The following is a 21,916-nucleotide window of genomic DNA, read 5'->3' on the forward strand; positions in this document are numbered from 1 at the left end:
ATTTAAACGGAAAGGCACATGTTCTAGAATAGCGAAAACAATTTTGAAAAGGAAGAATGAAGTGGGAAGAATTACTTCCTGATGTTAAGGCTGCAGTAATCAAGACAGTGTTGTATTGGCAGAGGGAAAGACACATAGATCAATGAAAGAAAAAAGGGAACCCACAAATAGACCTGCACAAATATAGTCAACTGATCTTTGGCAAAGGTGCAAAAGTCATTCCATGGAGGAAGGATAATCTTTTCAATAACTGGTGCTAGAGCAATTGGACATCCGTGGGAAAAGAAAAAAAAGAACCTCGACTTAAGTCTCACACCTTATACAAAAATTAATTCAAAATAGATCATGGACTTAAATGTAAAACATGAAACTATAAAATTTCTAGAAAAGAACGTAGACGAACATCTTCAGGACCTAGGACTAGGTCCTGACTGGGATGAGGACTAAATAACTGTCAAAACTCAACATAAAAAAACCAAACAGTCCAATTAGAAAATGGATGATATGCAGACATATACAGACATTTCGCTGAATAGGATCTACAAATGGCAAATAAACACATGCAAAGATGTTCAGCATCATTAGCCATTAGAGAAATGAAATTTAATATCACAATGAAATTTCACTACATACCTAGTAGAATGACTAAAATAAATAGTGACAACATGAAATGCTAGAAAAACATTGGAGAAATTCTATCAGTCATACATTGCTAGTGGGAATATGAAATGGTAGAGCCACTCGGGAAAACAGTTTGTCAGTTTCTTAAAAAACTAAACATGCAACTACCGTACAACCCAGCAATTGCATTCCTGGGCATTTATCCCAGAGAAATGAAAACTTAGGTATACACAAAAACCTGTACATTAATGTTCATACCTTCTTTGTGATAGCCAAGAACTGGAAACTGTTCAAATGTCCTTCAATGAGTGAATGGTTCACATAATGGAACACTAAAGAGCAATAAAAAAGAATGAACTATTGACATACATGATAACTTGGAAAAACCTTAAAGGAATTATGCTGAAGGAAAAAAGCAAATCTGCATGATTCTATTTATGTAATATTCATGAAATAACATACTTATAGAAATGGAGAACAAATTAACAGTTGCCATGAGTTAGGGATGAAAGGAGTGAGTGTGGCTATAAAGAGGTAACATGAGGAAGTCTTGTGATGGTACAGTTGAGTATCTTGACTGTAAGTAGTAGTTACACAAAGCTACACATGTAATGACACTGCATAGAGCTACACACATACACAAACACACACACACTCAAATGAGTACCTGTATAACTAGTGAAATCTGAATAAGCTCTTTGGATTGTACCAATGTCACTTTCTTGGTTTTGATATTGTAGTGTGGTTATGTAAGGTGTTAACACTGGGGAAGGCTCCAGGAAGGCTCAGGGAAGTGTGTGTGGGACTTCCTTATGCATTTTTTTGCAACTTCTGTGAATCTATAATTATTTCAAAATAAAAAGTTAAAAGAAAAAAGCATTGGAGGAAAAATATTTATAATCAATATATTTGACTATTAATTTCTCTACAATAAAAAAATATGCCATAGAAAGGTTTATTAAAAAACAACTGACTTGGCAAAATACTTGCAAAATGTATGACAAAGACTAAAATCTATTAATATATTAAGGTGCTATTGCCAATCTGTAAGAAAAGCACCAGAATTCCAATAGAAAAATGTGAGAAAGATGTGAACAGACAAATCATTAAAGCACAAGTCAGCAAACATTATGTAAAGGGCCAGATAGTAAAGATTTTTAAGCTTTTATGGCTGTACCATCTCTGTCACAACTATTCAACTATTCAGTTCTTCAGTAATAGTAGAATAAAAGCAGCCATAGGTAATATGTAACCAAATGGGCATGCATGCGTTCCAAAAACAAGTGCCAGGCAGGTTTGGCCCATGGGCCATAGTTTGGTAACCCTTGCATTTAAAAAATATAGATGTCTAACAAATGTTCTTATTAGCCTCATTAGTAAGCAAACAAATTAAAATTATTACAATAAGAGCAATTTTACTTACCAGATTAGAAAAATATGTTTAAAAAATAAAAATACTCAGTTTTGATGGGCACACATATATTGTTGGAGGAAATGAAAATTGGTAGACTTTCTAGAAAGTAATTTGATTATATGTATCAGACCTTAAAAGTTTATATCTTTGGATTTAACAGTTCTGCCTTCTGTGTTTCTGTTTTAAGAAAATTATCAGAAATATGGACAAAGATGATCACTATTAAATAATAGGAAAGGTTTTCAAAAATAAACTACATGCCCCGGAAGAACAGATTGGTTAGGTAAATCTTGGTAGTCCATATTCTGCAAATTATAAGAATTTTTATAAAGATTTAATTTTTTAATGATAAAATGACTATTAAAATGTTAAGTGACAAAAGCAGGGTACAAACTTTTATATATATATATATATATATATATATATATATATATATAACATATTATTTAAAGTGAAAGAATGCATAGAGAAAAACTGGAAGGAGTGGTGCCAAGCTGTTAATATTAGTTTCATCTGGGTAATAGAATAATTATAGGTGATTTTTTATGATACTTTTATTATCAAGGAGTGGGAAGCCAAAGAGAGAGAGAAACAGAGACAGAGAGGTAGAAAGAAGTAAAAAGGAGCGGTAAGATACCAGCATAGCTTTTCACTCCTCTAGCTATATCCTTTGCTTGTACGGAAGATTTTCTAAAGCATTTAGGGGCCTGGTTTTTTACTTTTGGGGTGGGGGGCAGTGGGAAAAGTCACTTATGAAGTCACTGTATCATGCTATATTAATGTTATATCGTCAGATCAACTGCCCTAATTCATTTAGAAGAGGAGGCAGCATAGTATACTACTGAACTGCCGGAAGCAAGAGGCTGGAGTTCTAGTTCCAGTTTATTAGCTATGTAATCTTGAGTGAGTCACTAACTGACTTTTTCTCAATTAGTAAAATAAAAATTAGTCTCCTAGCTCAAAAAGTTGTGTGTAGATGAGAAGTGGGGATGGGGACAAGGGGAGAGCAAGGGGAGTAAGCTAAAAAGCAGCTGGGATTTTTTCATTGTCTTTCTTTGATGACTTGATGAATGCTCCAGAGGCCCTTTACTACGTAGCTATAATTCCATAAACTTATTTCCCTGCTGGAAAGATTTATTTGTTCATTCATTCACTTATTAATTCATACTCCTCAACCCACAAATATTTCTGTCTCAGGAGTATTCTAAGAACTCATTTTAATTTGGCTTCATAAACAATGCAGTACTGGGTAATTGGTTGCTAAAAGTAACATTCCTAACCAGTAAATTATTGACAGTATTTATAATTATTATTTTTAATGCTTTTTATTTTTCCCTTAAAAGGGCCAGATGGTCATGTGACTAGATATGATTTGGATTGGCTGGTGCAAAACAGCTATGAAGGGCAGAAACAAAAGGTCGTTCAACCTAGAATCTTATGGAATGCTGAAATCTACCAGCAAGCCCAAGTTCCATCTGTAGATTTCCAGAGCTTCCTAGAAACCAATGAAGGACTGAAGAACTTTCTGGAAAATTTTCTGCTCTATGGAATTGCATTTGTAGAAAATGTCCCTCCCACTCAAGAGCACACAGAGAAGTTGGCAGAAAGGATCAGCTTGATCAGGTAATTCATTACTTTCCAAATATCTACAGTAATTAATTTCCAGAGCATCAACACCAATAAAATAATATAACAGGTATGGTCACCCTTGTTTTTAATCCAGAATATTTTGTGGTCTGAATAAGGGGATTCCCATTTATAGGGCTTTATTCAGGGCTGGATTTCTAATCTCTAAAGATACTTGTATGTTAAATATAATGAAGTCTTCAAAGTCATTGGTATATTTTTCAAGCCCAGCAATCCTCAGAGTAAGAGGTATCATTGTACACTAGAAAGAGCACTAACTGTGAGTAAAGAGAGCCAGGTAGTAGTTTGAATTCTACCATCAAGCAGTTGTGTGAACATAGGCAACTCTGTTACACAAGTCCCTACCCTTGACCCCACCCTCCCAAGTGGCTTCTATTTTCCCATCTGATCAATGAGAGGATTGAATAAGATGGTGTCTAAAGATCATCCAATTTTGACCTTCGATGATTCCTAAGGCTTGATTCAGAGACTGGTTGTTAATAATACTGCTTTACACTAGGTAGCATTTAACCAGCATTAAGTGGCTTGCCCAGGATTGCTCTGCTAGTAAGCAATAGAACTGGGATTCAGAGAGCTCAGGTTTCCTGATCCTAAATACAGTGTTCTTTCCACTTGTCAGTCTGCATTTCTAGGTAATATATGGATTGATCTTCTGTAGTATTAAATTTATCATAAACCTACTTTGTTGTAATTAATACTTTCCTTTTACTTAATAAGAGCCAGATATAGCTCATTGTGTAGCAAATAGTATGCTAGGTCATTTGCTCTATCCTAGTAGGCCATAATTAACATTTGTGAACCATTCAGTTTGAAACACAGTTTGAGAACTTTCAGTTAAAAGAAGCTGTGCTGACAAGCAATAAACTGAGAGGGCTTTAGAGATTATAGTTCAAGAGGAAGAACATTTCCTGTTTGGACTTTGAGGGTTCAGAGAATAAGCTGAACTCTGAAAGCTAAAAAAATTAAAGTGAAACCTTTAGTCAGATCTGAGCCTACCAGAAAAATGACTATGAAATTAAAACCTATGATATATACCTCAAGGAGAGATACAGAAATAGTGATACAGCAAGTCTCACTAAATACTTGCTAACATAAACTATCCTTTTCTTTTCTTCTTATTCCTCCATTTCCAAAAGATAGGTGAGGATCTAGATTAATCACTTCTAAGAGCAGCTGCATAAAAACATCTTTTTCTATGCAAGGGAGGTGAGCATAGGAAAGAACCTTGAATGTGAAAGCTATCAAAAGTAGGCACATAAACAGAGTGGGATGATTCCCTAAACTTTCAGTTTTCCTCTCAATTTCCTAGAATATCAATCAATGACAGAATTGTTAAGACTGGTGGTGTGTTCAACTGTCATCTTCACCTTGTAGATGGAAATCTAGAGCCAAAAAATCTATTGTTATTTGTGAATAATTAAAGAAAGTTGGAAAGAGTTTTGAAAGACAAGAATCAAAATTTCAAATAGCTAAACTGTATTTCATTTGACAGAGAAACCATCTATGGGAGGATGTGGTATTTCACGTCAGACTTTTCCAGGGGCGACACTGCATACACCAAGCTAGCTCTGGATCGGCACACTGACACTACCTATTTTCAAGAGCCCTGTGGGTAGGTGGATTAGAATTTTCTAGAGTGAGGCCTTTACATGTGATGGTCTTGAATAGTTTCTTAATCATTTTCTATTCTATTTGAACCAAGATCATATCTGCTGATGATAATTTGTATGACTATTTCTTTCTCTTCTCCTAGAAACATGCTCATTTTGAAATACCCTAGCTCAGTCTTCTTTAGACTTATAGGAACAAAACTTTTTGAAATGATTTAAAATTTACCTTACTACATAAATAGATCTTAATCTTGTTTAATGTACATTTTTTCTCAAAGTAATTACAAATAACTTACAAAAAAGTATTGGCTAACCATTAGTTTTGGAATTTGTACAGTTTTCGTATATTTAGTTGTTATATTACAAAGAGGTCAATCTTCCAGACACAGCTGCTTTGGGTATGGTATTAAGAGGAATTTCAATCCAATTTACAAGTAGTTGGAGAGGAGGAATGAAGAAAAATAACATTCTTCATATGGAATCAGAAGTTATTGAGCCAAAGATGATATATACCATACTTTTTCCCAGCTTCATTGAGATATAATTGACATATAACATTGTGTGAATTTAAGGTATACAATGTGTTGATTTGATACGGTTATGTATTGCAATTTGATAGCCACCATAGCTAACAGAGTAGATCTTAAATGTTCTTAGCACAAAAAAGAAATGGCAATTATGTGACATGATGGATAGTTAACTTTCCTGCCATTTGCCACTTATTAGAGGTGCCTCTGAAGTTATGTTGTTGTTATTGATCTTGCTTCTGCATATAGTTAATGAGTCTGAGGGACAAAGATATTAGTAAAGTGAGTGTATGTATGGATTCATAAAGACAATATGAGAGAATGATAATATGCAATTGATTGTGGTTATATTGATTTCCTTTAAGCATTTGGAATTTAAGAATGTTTGGTTCAGGGGAAGAAGAATAAAACAGATTTTAGAGATCCTGCTCAATGTTATTGATATATGAAGAGGCCAACAGCCCTGCATCCTCATTCTAGGGCATGCAGAAGGAAGAAAGAAGAAATGGGATGAGAAGTAGCTGGACAGGGATTGAGGTTAAAAACTATTAACAAGCTCTTCTCTCTGTGACTGCTAGCAGAGATAAGCAGTTGTCTGTGCCTTTAACTTAACCCTTTTTAATCAATGGCAATGACCAAGTACTTTAGTAGTATAGTCAGAGTAGTTAAGAGTTCAGGCTATAGCATCAACCAGACCTGGATTTGCATCCCAGCTGGAACATTTATTAGCTTTGTGATCTTGAAGAGGTAACTTAACCTCTCTGTGTCTCAGTTTCTTCATCTGTAAAATGGGACTAGTAATAAAGTCTCTTCATTAGTATTGCTGAGGGATTAAATTACATGATGTATTTAAAGTACTTGGCATACTGCCTGACATATTAAGTGTTTAATAAATACTAGCTGTTGTTATCATTTTAGCCATTATCATCATCATCATAATCATTGTTATATGCCTTGTCCTTTCTAAAGTACCTTCGCTCTGGATCTCATCCTTTTCAGTCCCCTTGGGGATCTTTCTCTCTTATATTTTCAGCCTTTCCATACCTATTGACTCCTTCCTATCAGCTTCTCATATCTTAAATCTCTACTTTTATACACTTCCTTGGACTCTATCTCCCTCTAGTTACAGCCTCGCCTTGCTCTTCCCCTTCACAGCTAAACTTTATTAATAAAGTTATCTATATTCAGTATCTTTTCATTCTCACTTCCCATTCACTCCTCAAACCCGTAGTCAGCTAGTTTATCCAACCCCCTCCCAATTAAAATTAGTCTCTCCAGGGGCCAGCCCCATGGCAGTAGTGGTTAAGTTCAGCACGCTCTGCTTCAGTGGCCTGGGTGCATGGGTCTGGTTCCCATGTGCGGACCTACACCACTCGTGAGCAGCCATGCTGTGGCAGTGGCCCACATACAAAATAGAGGAAGATGGGCACAGATGTTAGCTTAGGGTGAATCTTCCTCAAGCAAAAAGAGGAAGATTGGCAACAGATGTTAGCTTGGGGCAAATCCTCCTCAGCGAAAAAGAAAAAGAAATTACTTTCTTCAAAGTCACCAGCAAATAACTTATTTACCATACCCAACATGTACCTTTCAGTGTTCATCTTATTTGACCCCTGGGGCATGCCATTAACCACTACCTCTTCTTAAATATCTCTTCTTTTCTAGTTTTCCTCCTATATCTCTGACCATTTTTCCTCAGCCTCCTGTGCTGGGTTATTTTCCTCTGTCCACGTACTAAATATTGTTCTTCCTGAAGGTTTTTTCCTTGTCCCTCTTTTTTTACTTGAAATGATCTTTCCAAATGACTTCTTCCCTGCTGTTGGGTTCAGCTATCATCTACAGACAACTACAAAATCTACTTGTCTTCTGAGTTAAACATCTTTGACTGGTTCCTAGATAATCCTGACCTAGAAGTTTCACAGAAAGCTCAACATGGCCAGAACTGACCTTTCTCATTTTAATTGTATTTATATTAGGTTCTCCTTGATTTTATTCCTTCCATCTTTGTTTATTACTTATTTTACTTTTTTGTTTGCTTTTCCTTATTTTTGCATTTTTTCTAAATTACTATTAATTTTATTTTCACCTTGTTAATCTGAAAATTCTACTTTAGTTTTCCAGTTCATTAATAGTCACCTTTCCTTTCCCTGTTAACATTTTCAGCCACATATGACTCAACTATTTCAACATGTTCCTAAAATGAATTTCTTCCTAAACTCTCTGCACCTTATCATTATCATCCAATTACACATCTGCCTGGAATGCTCTCTCCTCACCTCAATCTCATCCATCTCTAAGACATTTCTTTAAACAACACCCCATTAGAATAACTTCCTTTCTTATGGCCCCACTATATCTTCTGTCCAACTCTATTATAGTGCCTATCATATTTTATTGGTACTTATTTACTTCATCTCTTCTTACTAGACTATGGACTTCTTTAAAACAGAGACTATATCATACTCATGCCTGCTGTATTCCCAGAGTCTGGCAGATATAGGCTTTAATATGTATTGAATATGTTTAGAAGAAACCTATAGTGTCATTAATATTTCAAAGCACAAAAAAAGTACAGCTGGCTGTGGGGGTAAAACAATTAGGAAATGAGATTTATTTCTTCATGAAAAGAAAATGACACAAGTAGATTCAGTAATCATTTCATATATAATTTTCTAAAATTTTGATATGTTCTCTTTTCTCCACTGAACAGAAGAATTTAATTTTTTCCTCTTTAGCATTCAAGTGTTTCACTGTCTTAAGCATGAAGGAACAGGTGGCAGGACACTGCTAGTAGATGGATTCTATGCAGCAGAACAGGTACTTCAAAAGGCGCCTGAGGAATTTGACCTCCTCAGCAAAGTGCCATTGAAGCATGAATATATTGAAAATGTTGGAGAATGTCACAACCACATGATTGGGGTTGGGCCAGTCTTAAATATCTACCCCTGGAATAAAGAGCTCTATTTGATCAGGTGAGTACCAAAGAACTATCCCCCAATGTGATGCATTTACTAAATATTAGCCTTCTAACCCTAAGGTCCTTATATCTGCCACATTTTAATCTTCCTATTCTATAACTTTTTGTTAGTACAATTTCTATTCTTATTATAATTCCAATGGAATAATAAATAGGCCAACAGGCAAGGAATACTAGATTTTTTAGGGGCAGATGTTTGAGATAGATAGTATTTAAAAATGAAAACACTATTAAAATCAAACACAGTTATTAAATTGTGCTCAGTGACTTAACAGCTAGGGTACCCAAAGGCATGATGACCACAACATTTGTCTGTAGCCCAGATTTATGGAAATCTCCTGACTTGTATATCCAATAATCTGCTAGATATCTCCACTTAGATATCTTGTAGGATCATAAAGCACATCATATTCAAAACTGAAATCATCATCTCTACTCATTTCAAGCCTACTCTTCCCACACCCATTTGTTGTGAAGATAAAAAATAAATTCTTGCCATTGCCTTTATCCTTGGATTGTAGGGACTATGTAAATAGTAATTCACTTCCCTTGGATAAGCTTCTCTGGAAAACTCTCCCTCAGTCATCTCTTGTATCCCCATTGCCTAGAACAATGAGTTGGTGCTCAATAATTTTTGCAGAATTTTATTATGAACATTTTTAAACATACAAAAAAGTTGGAAGCATTTACAGGGAAACCTCATAGACCTACTATTAAGATATTACTATACCTATCAATCCATCTATCCCTCTGTCAATTAATCTTATTTTTGATACATTTCAAACTACATTACAGATATGAGTATATGTCCCCCTAAAATACTTCAACATTTATATCCTTAAGTAGAGTTCAATATTTGTCTACAGATTTTTTTATTTTGAGATAAAGTTTACATAAAGTGATGTTAAAAAATATTAAATATACACTTGCTAAGTTTTGACAAATGCATACACGTATGTGTATATATATATATAATATATAATATTACCATCACTACAGAAAGTCACCTTCCCAGTCCACCTTCCTGCACACATACCCCAGAGGAAACCACTGTTTTGATTTTTTTACTACCATAGATTAGTTTTGCTACCATAGATTAGTTCTAGAAATTCATCCCATAAAATAAACCCATTCTTTTGTGCATAAACACCTGGGCTGTTTCCAGTTTGGGGTTATTATGAATAAAGCTGCCATGAATGTTTATGTAAAAGCATTTTTGGGGAACCAGCCCCATGGCATAGTGGTTAAAGTTCTATGCACTCAACTTCAGCGGCCCACATTCACGGGTTTGGATCCCAGGTGTGGACCTACTCCACTCATCAGCCATGCTGTGACAGCATCCAACATACAAAGTAGAAGAAGATTGGCACAGATATTAGCTCAGCAACAATCTTCCTCAAGCAAAAAAAATAGGAAGATTAGCAATGGATATTAGCGCAGGGAGAATCTTCCTCACCAACAAAAAAAGTGTATTTTTGTAGATATGATATGTTTTCATTTCACTCAGGTAAATACCTAAGAGTGGAATTTCTGAGTCGTAGAGTAGGTGAGTGTTTAGTTTCATAAGCAACTGCCAGAACATTTACTAAAGTAGTTGTTCCATTTTATACTATCATCAACAATGTATGAGAGTTGTCAGGCTTATTAATTTCAGCTATTGTGATGGATATCTCCCTGGGGTTTTAATTTGCAAATTTTTGTGACTGATGGTGTTGAGCATCTTTCCATGTGTTTATTGGCCGTTCATATATCTTATTTGTGAAGTATTTGGTTAAATCTTTGGTCCATTTTCTCATTAGGTTGTATTTTCATTGTTGAGTTGTAGGAGTTCTTTTATATACCCTGGTCACCAGTTCTTACCTGAATCATGTTTTAGGAATATTATCTTCTAGTCTGTGGCTTACCTATTTATTTTTTTAAGTGTCTTTTTATGAGCAGAAAATTTTAATTTTAATAAAATGTAATTTATCAGTTTTTTCTGTAATGGTTGTCGTGTCTGTGACATGTATAAGAAATCTTTACCCCCATGACATGATGATATTCTCCTATGTTTTCTAAAGGTGTGTTGTGGTTTTATCTTTTTCATTTAAGTCTGTGATCTATCTCAAATTAATTTTTTCTATGTTTTAAGGTAAGGGTAGAAGTGCATATTTTTTACGTATGGATATCTAGGTGTTATAGCAGCATTTGTTGAAAAGATCTTCCTTTCCCCCATTGGATTGCTGTTGCAACTCTGTCAAAAATAAAATGACCATATAAATGTGGGTTTGTTTCTGGGCTATTTGGTTCCATTATCTATCTTTGAATACTTATGATAGTTCCACATTGTCTTGTCTACTGCAGGTTTACAGTAATTCTTGAAATCAGGTAATACGTTTGTCAACTTTGTTATTTTTCAAGATTATTTAGGATATTCTAGATCCAAGGTCTACAAACTTTTCTATAAAGGGCCAGATAGTAAATAGTTTAGGCTTTGTGGGTCATATGGTCGCTATTGCAACTACTCAATACCGTAGAAACAAAACAGCAGCCATAGACAATATGTAAGTGAATGGATGTGGCTGTGTTCTAATAAAACACTTAGGGAAACAGGCAGTGGGCTGGATTTGGCCCACAAACCATAGTTTGCCAACCCCTGTTCTAGAGTCTTCATATTTCCATATATATTTTAAAATCAGCTTGTCAATTTTTTTTCTTTCTTTCTTTCCTTTTTTTGGTGAGAAAGATTGGCCCTGAGCTAGCATCTGTTGCCAATCTTCCTCTTTTTGCTTGAGGAAGGTTGTCCCTAAGCTAACGTCTGTGCCAGTCTTCCTCTATTTTGTATGTGGGATGCCTGCCACAGCATGACTTGATGAGCAGTGTGCAGGTCTGCACCTGGGATCTGAACCCATGAACCCTGGGCCACTGAAGCAGAGTGTGCAAACTCAACTACTACACCACCGGGCCAGCCCAATCAGCTTGTCAATTTTTAGGAAAAAGCCTGTTAGGATTATCATTGGGATTGCTTTGAATCTATGGATCATTTTGGTGAGAACTGAGTCTTCTAATCCATGAACTTGAACTCTTTATTTATTTAGTCGTCTTTAATTTCTCTCAGCAATGTTTTGTAGTATTTAAGATACAGATCTTATGTATCTTTTGTTAATTTTATTCCTAAGTATATATGTTTTGATGGTATTGTAAAATAAAATTTTAATAGTATTTTCCAATTGTTTGCTGCCATTATGTAAAAACAATTGATTTCTTTTTAAATTAGCATTTTATTCTATAGCCTTCCTAAAGTCATTCATTATTCTAAAAAGTTTCTGTTTTTTAGGTTTCTTAGGATTTTCTGTATGGACAATAATGTTGTAGGGACAGTTTTATTTCTTTCTTTCTAATCTATATATAGCTTATGTATTTGTTTGCTTTTTTTTTTTTTTTTTTGCCTTATTGCACTGGCTACCACCTCCAGTAGTATATTAAATAAGAGTGGTGAGAGTAGACATCCTTAGAATGAAAGTGTTCAGTATATGATGTTAGCTGTAAGGGGTTTAATGATGGCTTTTATCAGTTTGAGGAATTTCCCTCCCAAGTTTACTGAGAGTTTTTTTTAATCATGAATGAGTATTGAATTTTGATAAATGCTGTATCTTCATTTATCAATTGAAATAATCATGTCATTTTTCTCCTTTATTCTATTAATATGGTAAGTTACATAGGTTTATTTTCAAATGTTAAACCAACCTGGCACTCCTAGGATAAACTTTACTTGGTCATGATTTATTACTATACATACACACACATATACATATGTGTGTGCATGTGTATGTTAATAGTGTGGTTCCAATCAAGAGATAGATACCACACAGTAGGTTAACAGGGAAAATTCAATATAAAGAATCATGAACTATGATAAAAGAGTAAGTATAAGACATAAAGAAATTCAGTATAGTACCCTAGGGCTGAGGCAGAGTATCCAAGGAAGAATAAACCTAGAAGAGGTTCAGACCTCAAAGAAAGAGTGTTCAGCCACCTGATATAAGAGAAGTTTGCTGGTTAGGCCAGGCAGGAGCTGGTCTAGAGTTGCTGAGCAAACAATAGGCCACCCTCCCAGAGTGCAGGCAGGGGAGCAGGCAAGCAGCAACTGGTGGTGTGAGTGTGCAAAGGGAGTTTGGGTGCCAGTGAAACCAGGAGGACTTAAGAACAAATAGATTGCATGAGTTAGGAGTGAGGAATGGGAGCTTGCAGAATGACTGTTCAGTGTGTGACCCCGCAGAACATAGGAGACTATGCTTGTCATGTAGGGGCTTGCCCAGGGAGTCTAGACAGGTAGCTGCATGTAGGCCATGCGGGGGCTCTGGTTTACCATGTCGAGAGGATTGTGGGAAGGTTACCGATCACCAGGCTGAGGCTGCAAGGTTGCATAGGGACCAAGTCCTGGGCTCAGAGGACTGGAACTACCTGATGTCCTCACACTTACACAGAGGAGGGCCCCGGCCAGGGCCAGAAATAGCAAAAGAACCTCCTTCTCTTGTAGTGTCCCTCCAGCACCCTCTACTGAGAAAGTTTAATATTGTGCTTGCTATAAAGGAGGAATGCTTAAAAGAATTATTATATGAAGAACATATATGTAAGGATGTGTTCAGAACTGAGAAACAATAAATTGGTAACTGACACATAGGCATAGCTGGTTTCAGCTTAGTAATATCATGTTGAGAAATTTTGCATCTAGGTTCAAAGGTGATATAGGTCTGCAATTTTCTTTTTTTGTAATGAGTTTGTCACATTTTGGTATTATACTGACTTTGTAAAACTCTAGTTTACCAAAGAGTTTGTGTAATATTAGTGCTATTTCCACCCTAAAGGTTGCTAGAATTTACCAGGGAAACTGTCTGGGAATGGAGTTTATTTTATGGGAAGGTTTTGGATATTAAATTCAATTTTTTCTATAGATACAGAGCTAGTAAGATTTTCTGTTTCCTCTTTAATGGTTCTTTCAAGAAATCTGTACATTTTATCTAAGTTGTCAAATTTGTAGTCATTCATAATATTTTCTTATTATTTTCATAATGTCTATAGGCTTTATAGTGATATCAGATTCTTGATATTGGTAACTTCTGCTCTCTTTTTTCTCATTTAGTCTAAGAATTTATTGATTTTTTTTGGTCATTTCAAAGAGTTACCTTATTTTCTTAATTCTCCCCATTGTTTCTATTTTTTGATTTATGTTCTTCATTATTCTCTTATTTTTATATATTTTTGGTTTAATTCATTCTCATTTTTCTAGTTCCCTAAGGTAAACCTTAGGTCATTGATTTTATACATTCAGTCTTTTCTGATATAATCATTTAAAGCTATATTTTTACCTCTAAGCCTTTTAGCTGTATCTCACAAATATTGATATGTCTTATTTTCATGATAATTAAGTACAAAATATTTTCTAATTTCACTTATATTTTCTTTAACCATGTATTAATTAGAAGTATGTTCTTTAATTTCCAAATATTTGAGATTTTTCTAGGTATCTTATTGTCAATTTCTAATCGAATTCTGTTGTTGCCAGGAAACATATTCTATAGATTTGAAGTTTTAAAATTTTATTGTGACTTTGTTTTCAGCCCAGCAAATGGTCTTTCTTGGTGAACACACCACATGCACTTGAAGAGCATGTGCATGTGTTCTTCATTTCTTGGGTGTACTATTTTATAAAAATCAATTAGGTCAAGGTGTTTAACAGTGTTATTTGATATTCTGTGTCTTTTCTGATTTTTTTGTCTAATTGTTCTGTCAAGTACTGAGAGAACAACATTAAAGTATCCAAATAATATTGTGATTTTGTCTATTTCTGCCTTTAATTCTATCAGTTTTTGCTTCATGCATTTTGAATATCTGTTATTAAGCATGTACCCATTTATGATTTTTACGTCTTCCTGATGAAATAACCCTTTGTCACCATGAAATGTCCCTTTTTAACTTTGTTGTGAAGTCTATTTTATCTGAAATTAATTTAACCACTCCCACCTTCTTACACTTACTCCTCGCATGCTATTTAATTTTCCATCTTCTTTTTTCTAACTTGTCTGTGTTTTTATATTTAAAGTGTGGTTTTTAACCAGCATATACTTTAGTCTTGCTTCTTTATCTAGTCTTCCAGTCTGACGGTCTGTTTTAATTGGGATATTTAGTGCATTAACATTTTTGAAAGCTTCAAAACTTTTTAAAAGTTTTTATTTGTATACCATAAAATTAATCTGCTTTAAGTGTGCAATTCAATGACTTAGTATACTTACAAAGTTGTGTAACTGTTATCACAATCCAGTTTTGGGGCATTTCTGTCAACCCAAAAAGTTCCCTTGTGCCACTGAAGCAGTCACTCTCCATTCCCCACCACAGCCCTCATCCCAACCCCTGGCAATCACTAATCTACTTATCTCTATGGATTTGCCTATTCTGGACATTTCATATAAAGGGAACCATATAATATATAGTCTTTTGTGTCAGCTCTCTTTTATTTAGCATAATGTTTTCAAAATTCATCCATGTTGTAATATGTGTCAGTTTAATTGCTGAATAGTATTCTATTCTATATATCACATGTTGTTTATACATTCAACAATAATGAATATTTGGATTATTTCTCACTTGAGGCTATTCCAAAAAATACTGCTCTGAACACTTGCGTACAAGTCTTTGTGTAGACATGTGTTTTTATTTCTCGGGTAGATTTCTAGGAATGGGATTGGTGCTTCATACAGTAACTCTATGTTTATCCCTTTGAAGAACTGTCAAACTGTTTTCCACACTGTATGTAACAGTTTACATTCCTGCCAGTAATGTATGATGACTTCAGTTTCTTCACATCCTCACAAGCACTTGTTATTATCTGTCTTTTTGATTATACCCATCCTAGTGTGTGTGAAGTAGTATCTCATTTTGGGTTTTGATTTGCATTTCTCTGATGACTAATGATGTTGAGCATCTTTTCATGTGCTTCTTGGCCACTTATATATCTTCTTTAGTCAAATCTTTTGCCTATTTTTGAATTGGATCATGTGTCATCTTGTTTGTAAGTTTTATGAGTTCTTTAAATATTCTGGATACAAGTTCCTTATTGGATATATTATTTGCAACTATTTTGCTCCCAGTGTGTGGCTTGTCTTTTTACTCTCTTGAGTGTGTTCTTCAATATGCTAAAGTTTTAAATTTTGATGAAGTTCAAATTATCTATTTTTTGTTGCTTGTGCTTTTTGCGTTGTATCTAAGAAAGCTTTACCTAGTCGAAGGTAATGAAGATTTACTCCTATGATCTATTCTAAGAGTTTAATATTTTCAGCTCTTACATTTAGGTCTCTGATTCATTTTTTTTTTTTTGAGGAAGATTAGCCCTGAGCTAACATCTGCTGCCAGTCCTCCTCTTTTTGCTGAGGAAGACGGGCCCTGAGCTAACATCCATGCCCATCTTCCTCTACTTTATATGTGGGATGCCTACCGCAGCACGGCTTGTCAAGTGGTTCCATGTCTGCACTTGGGATCTGAACCATTGAACTCCAGGCCACCGTAGCAGAATGTGCACACTTAACTGCTGCGCCACCGGGCTGGCCCCTCTGACCCATTTTTTAGTTAATTTTTGTTATGATATTACGTAAAGGTCCAACCTCATTCTTTTGCATGTGGTTGTTCAGTTGTCCCAGCACTATTGTTGAAGAGATTATTCTTTCCCCCATTGAATGGTCCTGGCACTATTATTGACAATCAATAATACATAGATATATGGGTTTATTTCTGACTCTCAGTTCTATAACATTGACCTATATGTCTGTCCTTATGCCTAGTCCATTAACATTTAATGTAATTATATTTTTTATTTTTAATCTTTTGTTTTCTCTTTGCCTGATCTATTTTTTCTCTGTTCCTCCTTTCCATTCTTCTTATGGATTATTTTAATATTTTTAATTATATTTTAATTTATGCACCATGTAAACTTTTTTTCTGGCAGCTTTCAAGATTTTCCCTATATGTTTGGTTTGCAGAAATTTGGCTGTGATGTTCCTAGATGTGGTTCTCTTTGTATTCATCATAATGGGAATTCTCTGAGCTTCTTGAATCTGTAAGTTTATGTCTTTCGCCAAATTTCAGTCATTATTTCTTCAAATTTTTCTGCTCCATTTTCTCTCTTCTCTTTCTGGAACTCCAATTACACATGTCAGAGCTTTTGGTATTGTCTGACAAGTCCCTAATGCTCCGTTCATTTTCTTTTCAAAAGTTTTTTTTATCTTTTCTTCAGATAGATTAAATAAAATTATCCAGTTTTCAAAATCACAGACTCTTATCTGCCAACATCACTCTATTGTTAAGCCCATCTAGTCAATGTTTTAATTCAGATATTTACATTTGGTTCTTTTTTATAGTTTCTATTTCTTTGCTGAGAGTTTCTATCCCTTCATTACAAGCATAGTTTTCTTTATCTCATTGCATTTAGTGATAACAGCTGCTTTAAAGTCCTTGTCTGATAATTCCAACATCTGGGACATTTCCAGATTGACCTTTGCTGATTTTCTTTCCTCTTGATAATAGGTCACATTTTTCTGGTTCTTGTTACATTGAATACTTTTGAATTTTATTCTGGAGAATGTGAATATTATGTTATTGAGACTCTACATTCTATTATATTTCTCCAAAGAATTTTGATTTGGGGTTTTTTTTAAAGAGGCAATTAATTTACTTGTACTCAAAATTCAAGCTGTTCTTCGATATCTCAAATTTGTGTTCAGTTATTTTATCTCTAGATGTAACGCTGGGAGTTTGTCTTGCACATGTGCAATTCCGGGGTCATCCAGATATTTGGGCAGAGCTTATACATATGTATAATCAGATTCTCTCCTTTCTAGGATTTCCTCTTCACTTTCTGGTGGCAGTGATTGCCCCAAACTCTATCCTCTGGGTCTTCAGGCCAGAAAGACTGAGAGTTTTCTTTTGGGTTTTTAACTACCATGTATGATGCAGGCTGTGGCACACCCTCAAGCTAGACGCTATGAAAATGAGAAGCTCACCTAGTGTAATTCCTTTCTTCCAAGTGTTGACCCCCATCCAGAATCTACCTCTACAGTACCTTCAGGCAATTGTTTTTTGTATTTTGTCCAGAGTTTTTAATTGTCACCTATGAGAGGAGGGGGTTGATCCAGTAGAAATTTCCTTAGTCATTACCAGAAGCAGAGCACAGAGCTCAATATTTTTTCATAAAATAAAAATATAGCATGCTTTGTATATAAGTAAGCTTTTTCTATAAATGAGATATTGTAACAGGTAGAATGACTATTCATGTTTTAAAACTTAAACATTTTAGAGCAAGGGATATTAAAATGCAAATATTTAGATAGAACTGTTTACCTATCCTTCAGCCATTATTATTCAAAGCTTAGTCTAACCCTGTCCTCCAAATCTGAGTATAAATAACTCACTATGAAGACTTTCATGGATTCTAGGGCTTGTTTTTATAGCTTGATGTAGGTAACTAGTGTTCATTTTAGCTAATATTATTGACCTCCTGTGTGTCAAGCACAGTGTTAGTGTGTAATGTATAATGTTTAGGTAACCCTCACAATCATATAAAATAGTTAGTATTCTCAGTTTTAAGATGGGGAAGCTGAGGCTCAAGGAGATCAAATAGTTTCTCTAAGATCACGCATCTGAACTGGGATTGTAACTGTGATCTATCTGACTACAGTGCACATCATTTTTCACTTACACCACAGTACGTCAAATGTATTTTCCATTCAGTCACTGAGCTCCCTTTACTTGGAAAATCTTCAATTGTCTGTCAACTAATGAGAAGAATACTTTAATTGAGCCTTCCTAGCTTTTCTTATCAGATAAGTATCTGCTTTATTTGCTTCCCTCTACTTCCAGGTGTTTCTTGCATCGTATCAAAGCAGAAAAAAAGAGGAAAATTACACAATAATATGATGACATTACTTTGTGCAAAAGTCCAGTAATCATCTTATTCTAATCATAAGAACATTGCAAATCTAGTTTACTAATCTGTAATAAACTTTTCCTGCTATCAGCCTTAGAAAATATCATGTAATATAAATAGTGAATACTAGATCCCATGTGACCTTGGGCAAATCACAATGCCTTATCTTTATGTCCCTTATCTATAAAGAAAGATAATTATTAATAGCTGTATTACTTACCTAATAGGGTTATTGGCTAGAGAGTCAATGAGATTGTATATATGAAACACTTATAAACTGTAAATCTGTATTTGAAGTCAAGAGATTACAGTTATGATCTGTAAAAAGTTGACCTTATGAATCAGCATACACAAGAATTAGATTATTGTCCTGCTCTTCTGGTACAAATGATGAGTTAAAGTATTAAAGAAGCCTGATTTTAAAACCACTCTGCTACTTATAAACTATAGCAGGTTTAGCCTTTCTAAGCTCTAGTTGCCTTACATGTAAAAGGAGGCTAATACCACCTTCCCTTCTGGGGTGATGAAATGATTAAATGAACTATTTGTGCAAATAGCTAACACAGCACTAAGGGTTTCTGAAAGTGACAATGGGTGTCAAGACCCTGATGAAGACTATGCTTCCTCACCCCATTTTCCCTATGGGATAAAGGACTACTATATGCATTCTTTCATTTGATTCTCACAATAGCTCTGTGAGATAAGCTCAGCAGATGTTATTATGCTCATTTTATATAAGAGAAAACTAAGAATATTGGCTCTGATTGTGCCATGTACTTTCTAAACCTAATGAATACTGTCTGATGTCTAAAAAGAGTACCATTAAATGTTTATTTCTCTTTGAAAAGAATAGTTTTGGCAATATATATTAAAGATGATCTTACACATACCTTATGACCCAACAATTCTATTCTTAAGTTTATATCAAACATAAATGAGTATATACGTTCACCAAAAGACAAGTAATGGAATGTTCATACAAGCACTATTTTTTTAAATTTTTTCCAATTTTATTGAGATATAATTGACATATAATATTGTATTAGAGTAATGTATACAACATAATGATTTGATATATGCATATATTGCAAAATGATCACCACAGTAAGTCTAGTTAGCATCCATCACCACGTAGTTACAAATTTTTATTTCTTGTAATGAGAACTTTTAAGATCTACTCTATTAGCAACTTTCAAATATACAAGACAATATTGTTAACTATAGTCACCATGCTGTACATTAGATCTTCATGACTTATTTATCTTATAACTTGAAGTTTGTACCTTTTGACCACCTTTACCCATTTCCCACATCCTCCATTCCCACCTCTGGCAACCACCAATCTGTTCTCAGTTTCTATGAGTTTACTTTTTTAGATTCCACATATAAGTGGTACCATACAGTATTTATATTTCTGTGTCTGACTTATTTCCCTTAGCATAATGCCCTCAAGGTCCATCCATGTTGTCACAAATGATGAGATTTCCTTCTTCCTGTGGCTGAATAATGTTTATGTGTGTGTGTGTGTGTATATATTTTTTAATCCATTTATCCATCAATGGACACATAGGTTGTCTCCATGTCTTGGCTATCATAAATATTGCTGTAATGAACATGGGGATGCAGGTATCTCTTCAAGATAGTATTTTCATCTCCTTCAGATAAATGACCAGAAGTGGAATTTGTGGATCATATGGTAATTGTATTTTTAATTTTTTGAGGAACCTCCATACTGTTTTCCATAGTGGCTGTACCAATTTATGTTCCCACTGGCAGTGCACAAGTGTTTCCTTTTCTCCACATCCTCTTCAACACTTGTTATCGCTTGTCTTTTTGATGACAGCCATTCTAACAGGTGTGAGGTGATTATTTCACTGTGGTTTTGATTTGCATTTCTCTGATAATTAGTGATGTTGATCACCTTTTCATGTACCTGTTGGCCATTTGTGTGTCTTCTTTGTAAAAATGTCTATTCAGATCCTCTGCCTATTTTTTAATCAGATTGTTTTTTGGTATTAAGTTGTATGAATTCTTTATATGTTTTGGATATTAACCCCTTATCAGATACAGGATTTGCAAATATCTTCTCATTCCATAGATTGCCTTTTCATTTTTTTGATGGTTTCCTTTGCTGTGCAGAAGCTTTTTAGTTTGATGTAATTCCATTTGTTTATTTTTGCCTTTATTGCCTTTGCTTTATTTGTAAAATCCAAAAAACCATTGCCAAGACCAAAGTCAAGGAATTACTCCCTGTGTTTTCTTCTAGGAGTTTTATAGTGTCAGGTCTTACATTCAAGTCTTTAATCCATTTCGAATTGATATTTGTGAGTACTGTAAGATAGGGGTCCAGATCTATTGTTTTGCATGTGGTTGTCCAGTTTTCCCAACACCATTTATTGAAGAGACTATTCTTTCCCCATTTGGCTTCCTTGTCAAATATTAGTTGACCATATATGCATGGACTTATTTCTGGGCTCTCAATTATATTCTTTCGGTCTATGTGTCTATTTTAACGCCAGTACCATACTGGTACTGTTTTGATTATGATACCTTTGTAATATAGTTTGAAATCAGGAAGTGTGATGCCTCCACCTTTGTTCTTCTTTCTCAAGATTGCCTTGGCTTTTAGGGGTCTCTTGTGGTTCCATATGAATTTTAAGATTGCTTTTTTCTATTTCTGTGGAAAATGCCATTGGAATTTTGATAAGGATTGCATCGAATCTCTAGATTGCTTTGGGTAGTGTGGCTATTTAATAATATTAATTCTTCCAATACATAAGCACAGATGTCTTTCCATTTATTTATGTCATTTTCAATTTCTCTCATCCATGTCTTATAAGCTTTAGTGTATGGATCTTCTGTCTCCTTGGTTAAATTTATTCCTATTTTACTCTTTTTGATACAATTATAAATGAGATTGTTTTCTTAATTTCTCTTTCTGATGGTTTGTTGTTAGGGTATAGAAACGAAACAGATTTTTACATATTGATTTTGTATCCTGCCACTTTACTGAATTTGTTTATTAGTTCTAACACTTTTTTGGTGGAGTCTTTAGGGTTTTCTATATATAATATTATGTCATCTTCAAATAGAGACAATTTTACTTCTTCCTTTCTAATTTGGATGTTTTTTATTTCTTTTTCTTGCCTAATTGCTCTGGCTAGGACT

The 21,916-nt window shown here is 34.5% G+C and overlaps 1 protein-coding gene across 2 annotated transcripts in view; it reads left to right on the top strand.

The window, feature by feature from the left end:
* The window catches only part of TMLHE (trimethyllysine hydroxylase, epsilon), a 77,278-nt gene that overhangs the window by 47,082 nt on the left and 8,280 nt on the right, over positions 1 to 21,916 (top strand). Inside the window, exons 4-6 of one of the 2 annotated variants that reach the window (XM_046673805.1) lie at positions 3,379 to 3,658; positions 5,175 to 5,294; positions 8,552 to 8,788. In XM_046673805.1, the coding sequence (XP_046529761.1) occupies positions 3,379 to 3,658; positions 5,175 to 5,294; positions 8,552 to 8,788 (637 nt within the window). The remainder of the gene's footprint in view (positions 1 to 3,378; positions 3,659 to 5,174; positions 5,295 to 8,551; positions 8,789 to 21,916) is intronic. The other variant, XM_046673807.1, reaches the window with a different exon arrangement.

Source organism: Equus quagga, chromosome 10, assembly GCF_021613505.1.
Source record: "Equus quagga isolate Etosha38 chromosome 10, UCLA_HA_Equagga_1.0, whole genome shotgun sequence".
Lineage (NCBI taxonomy): Eukaryota > Metazoa > Chordata > Mammalia > Perissodactyla > Equidae > Equus > Equus quagga.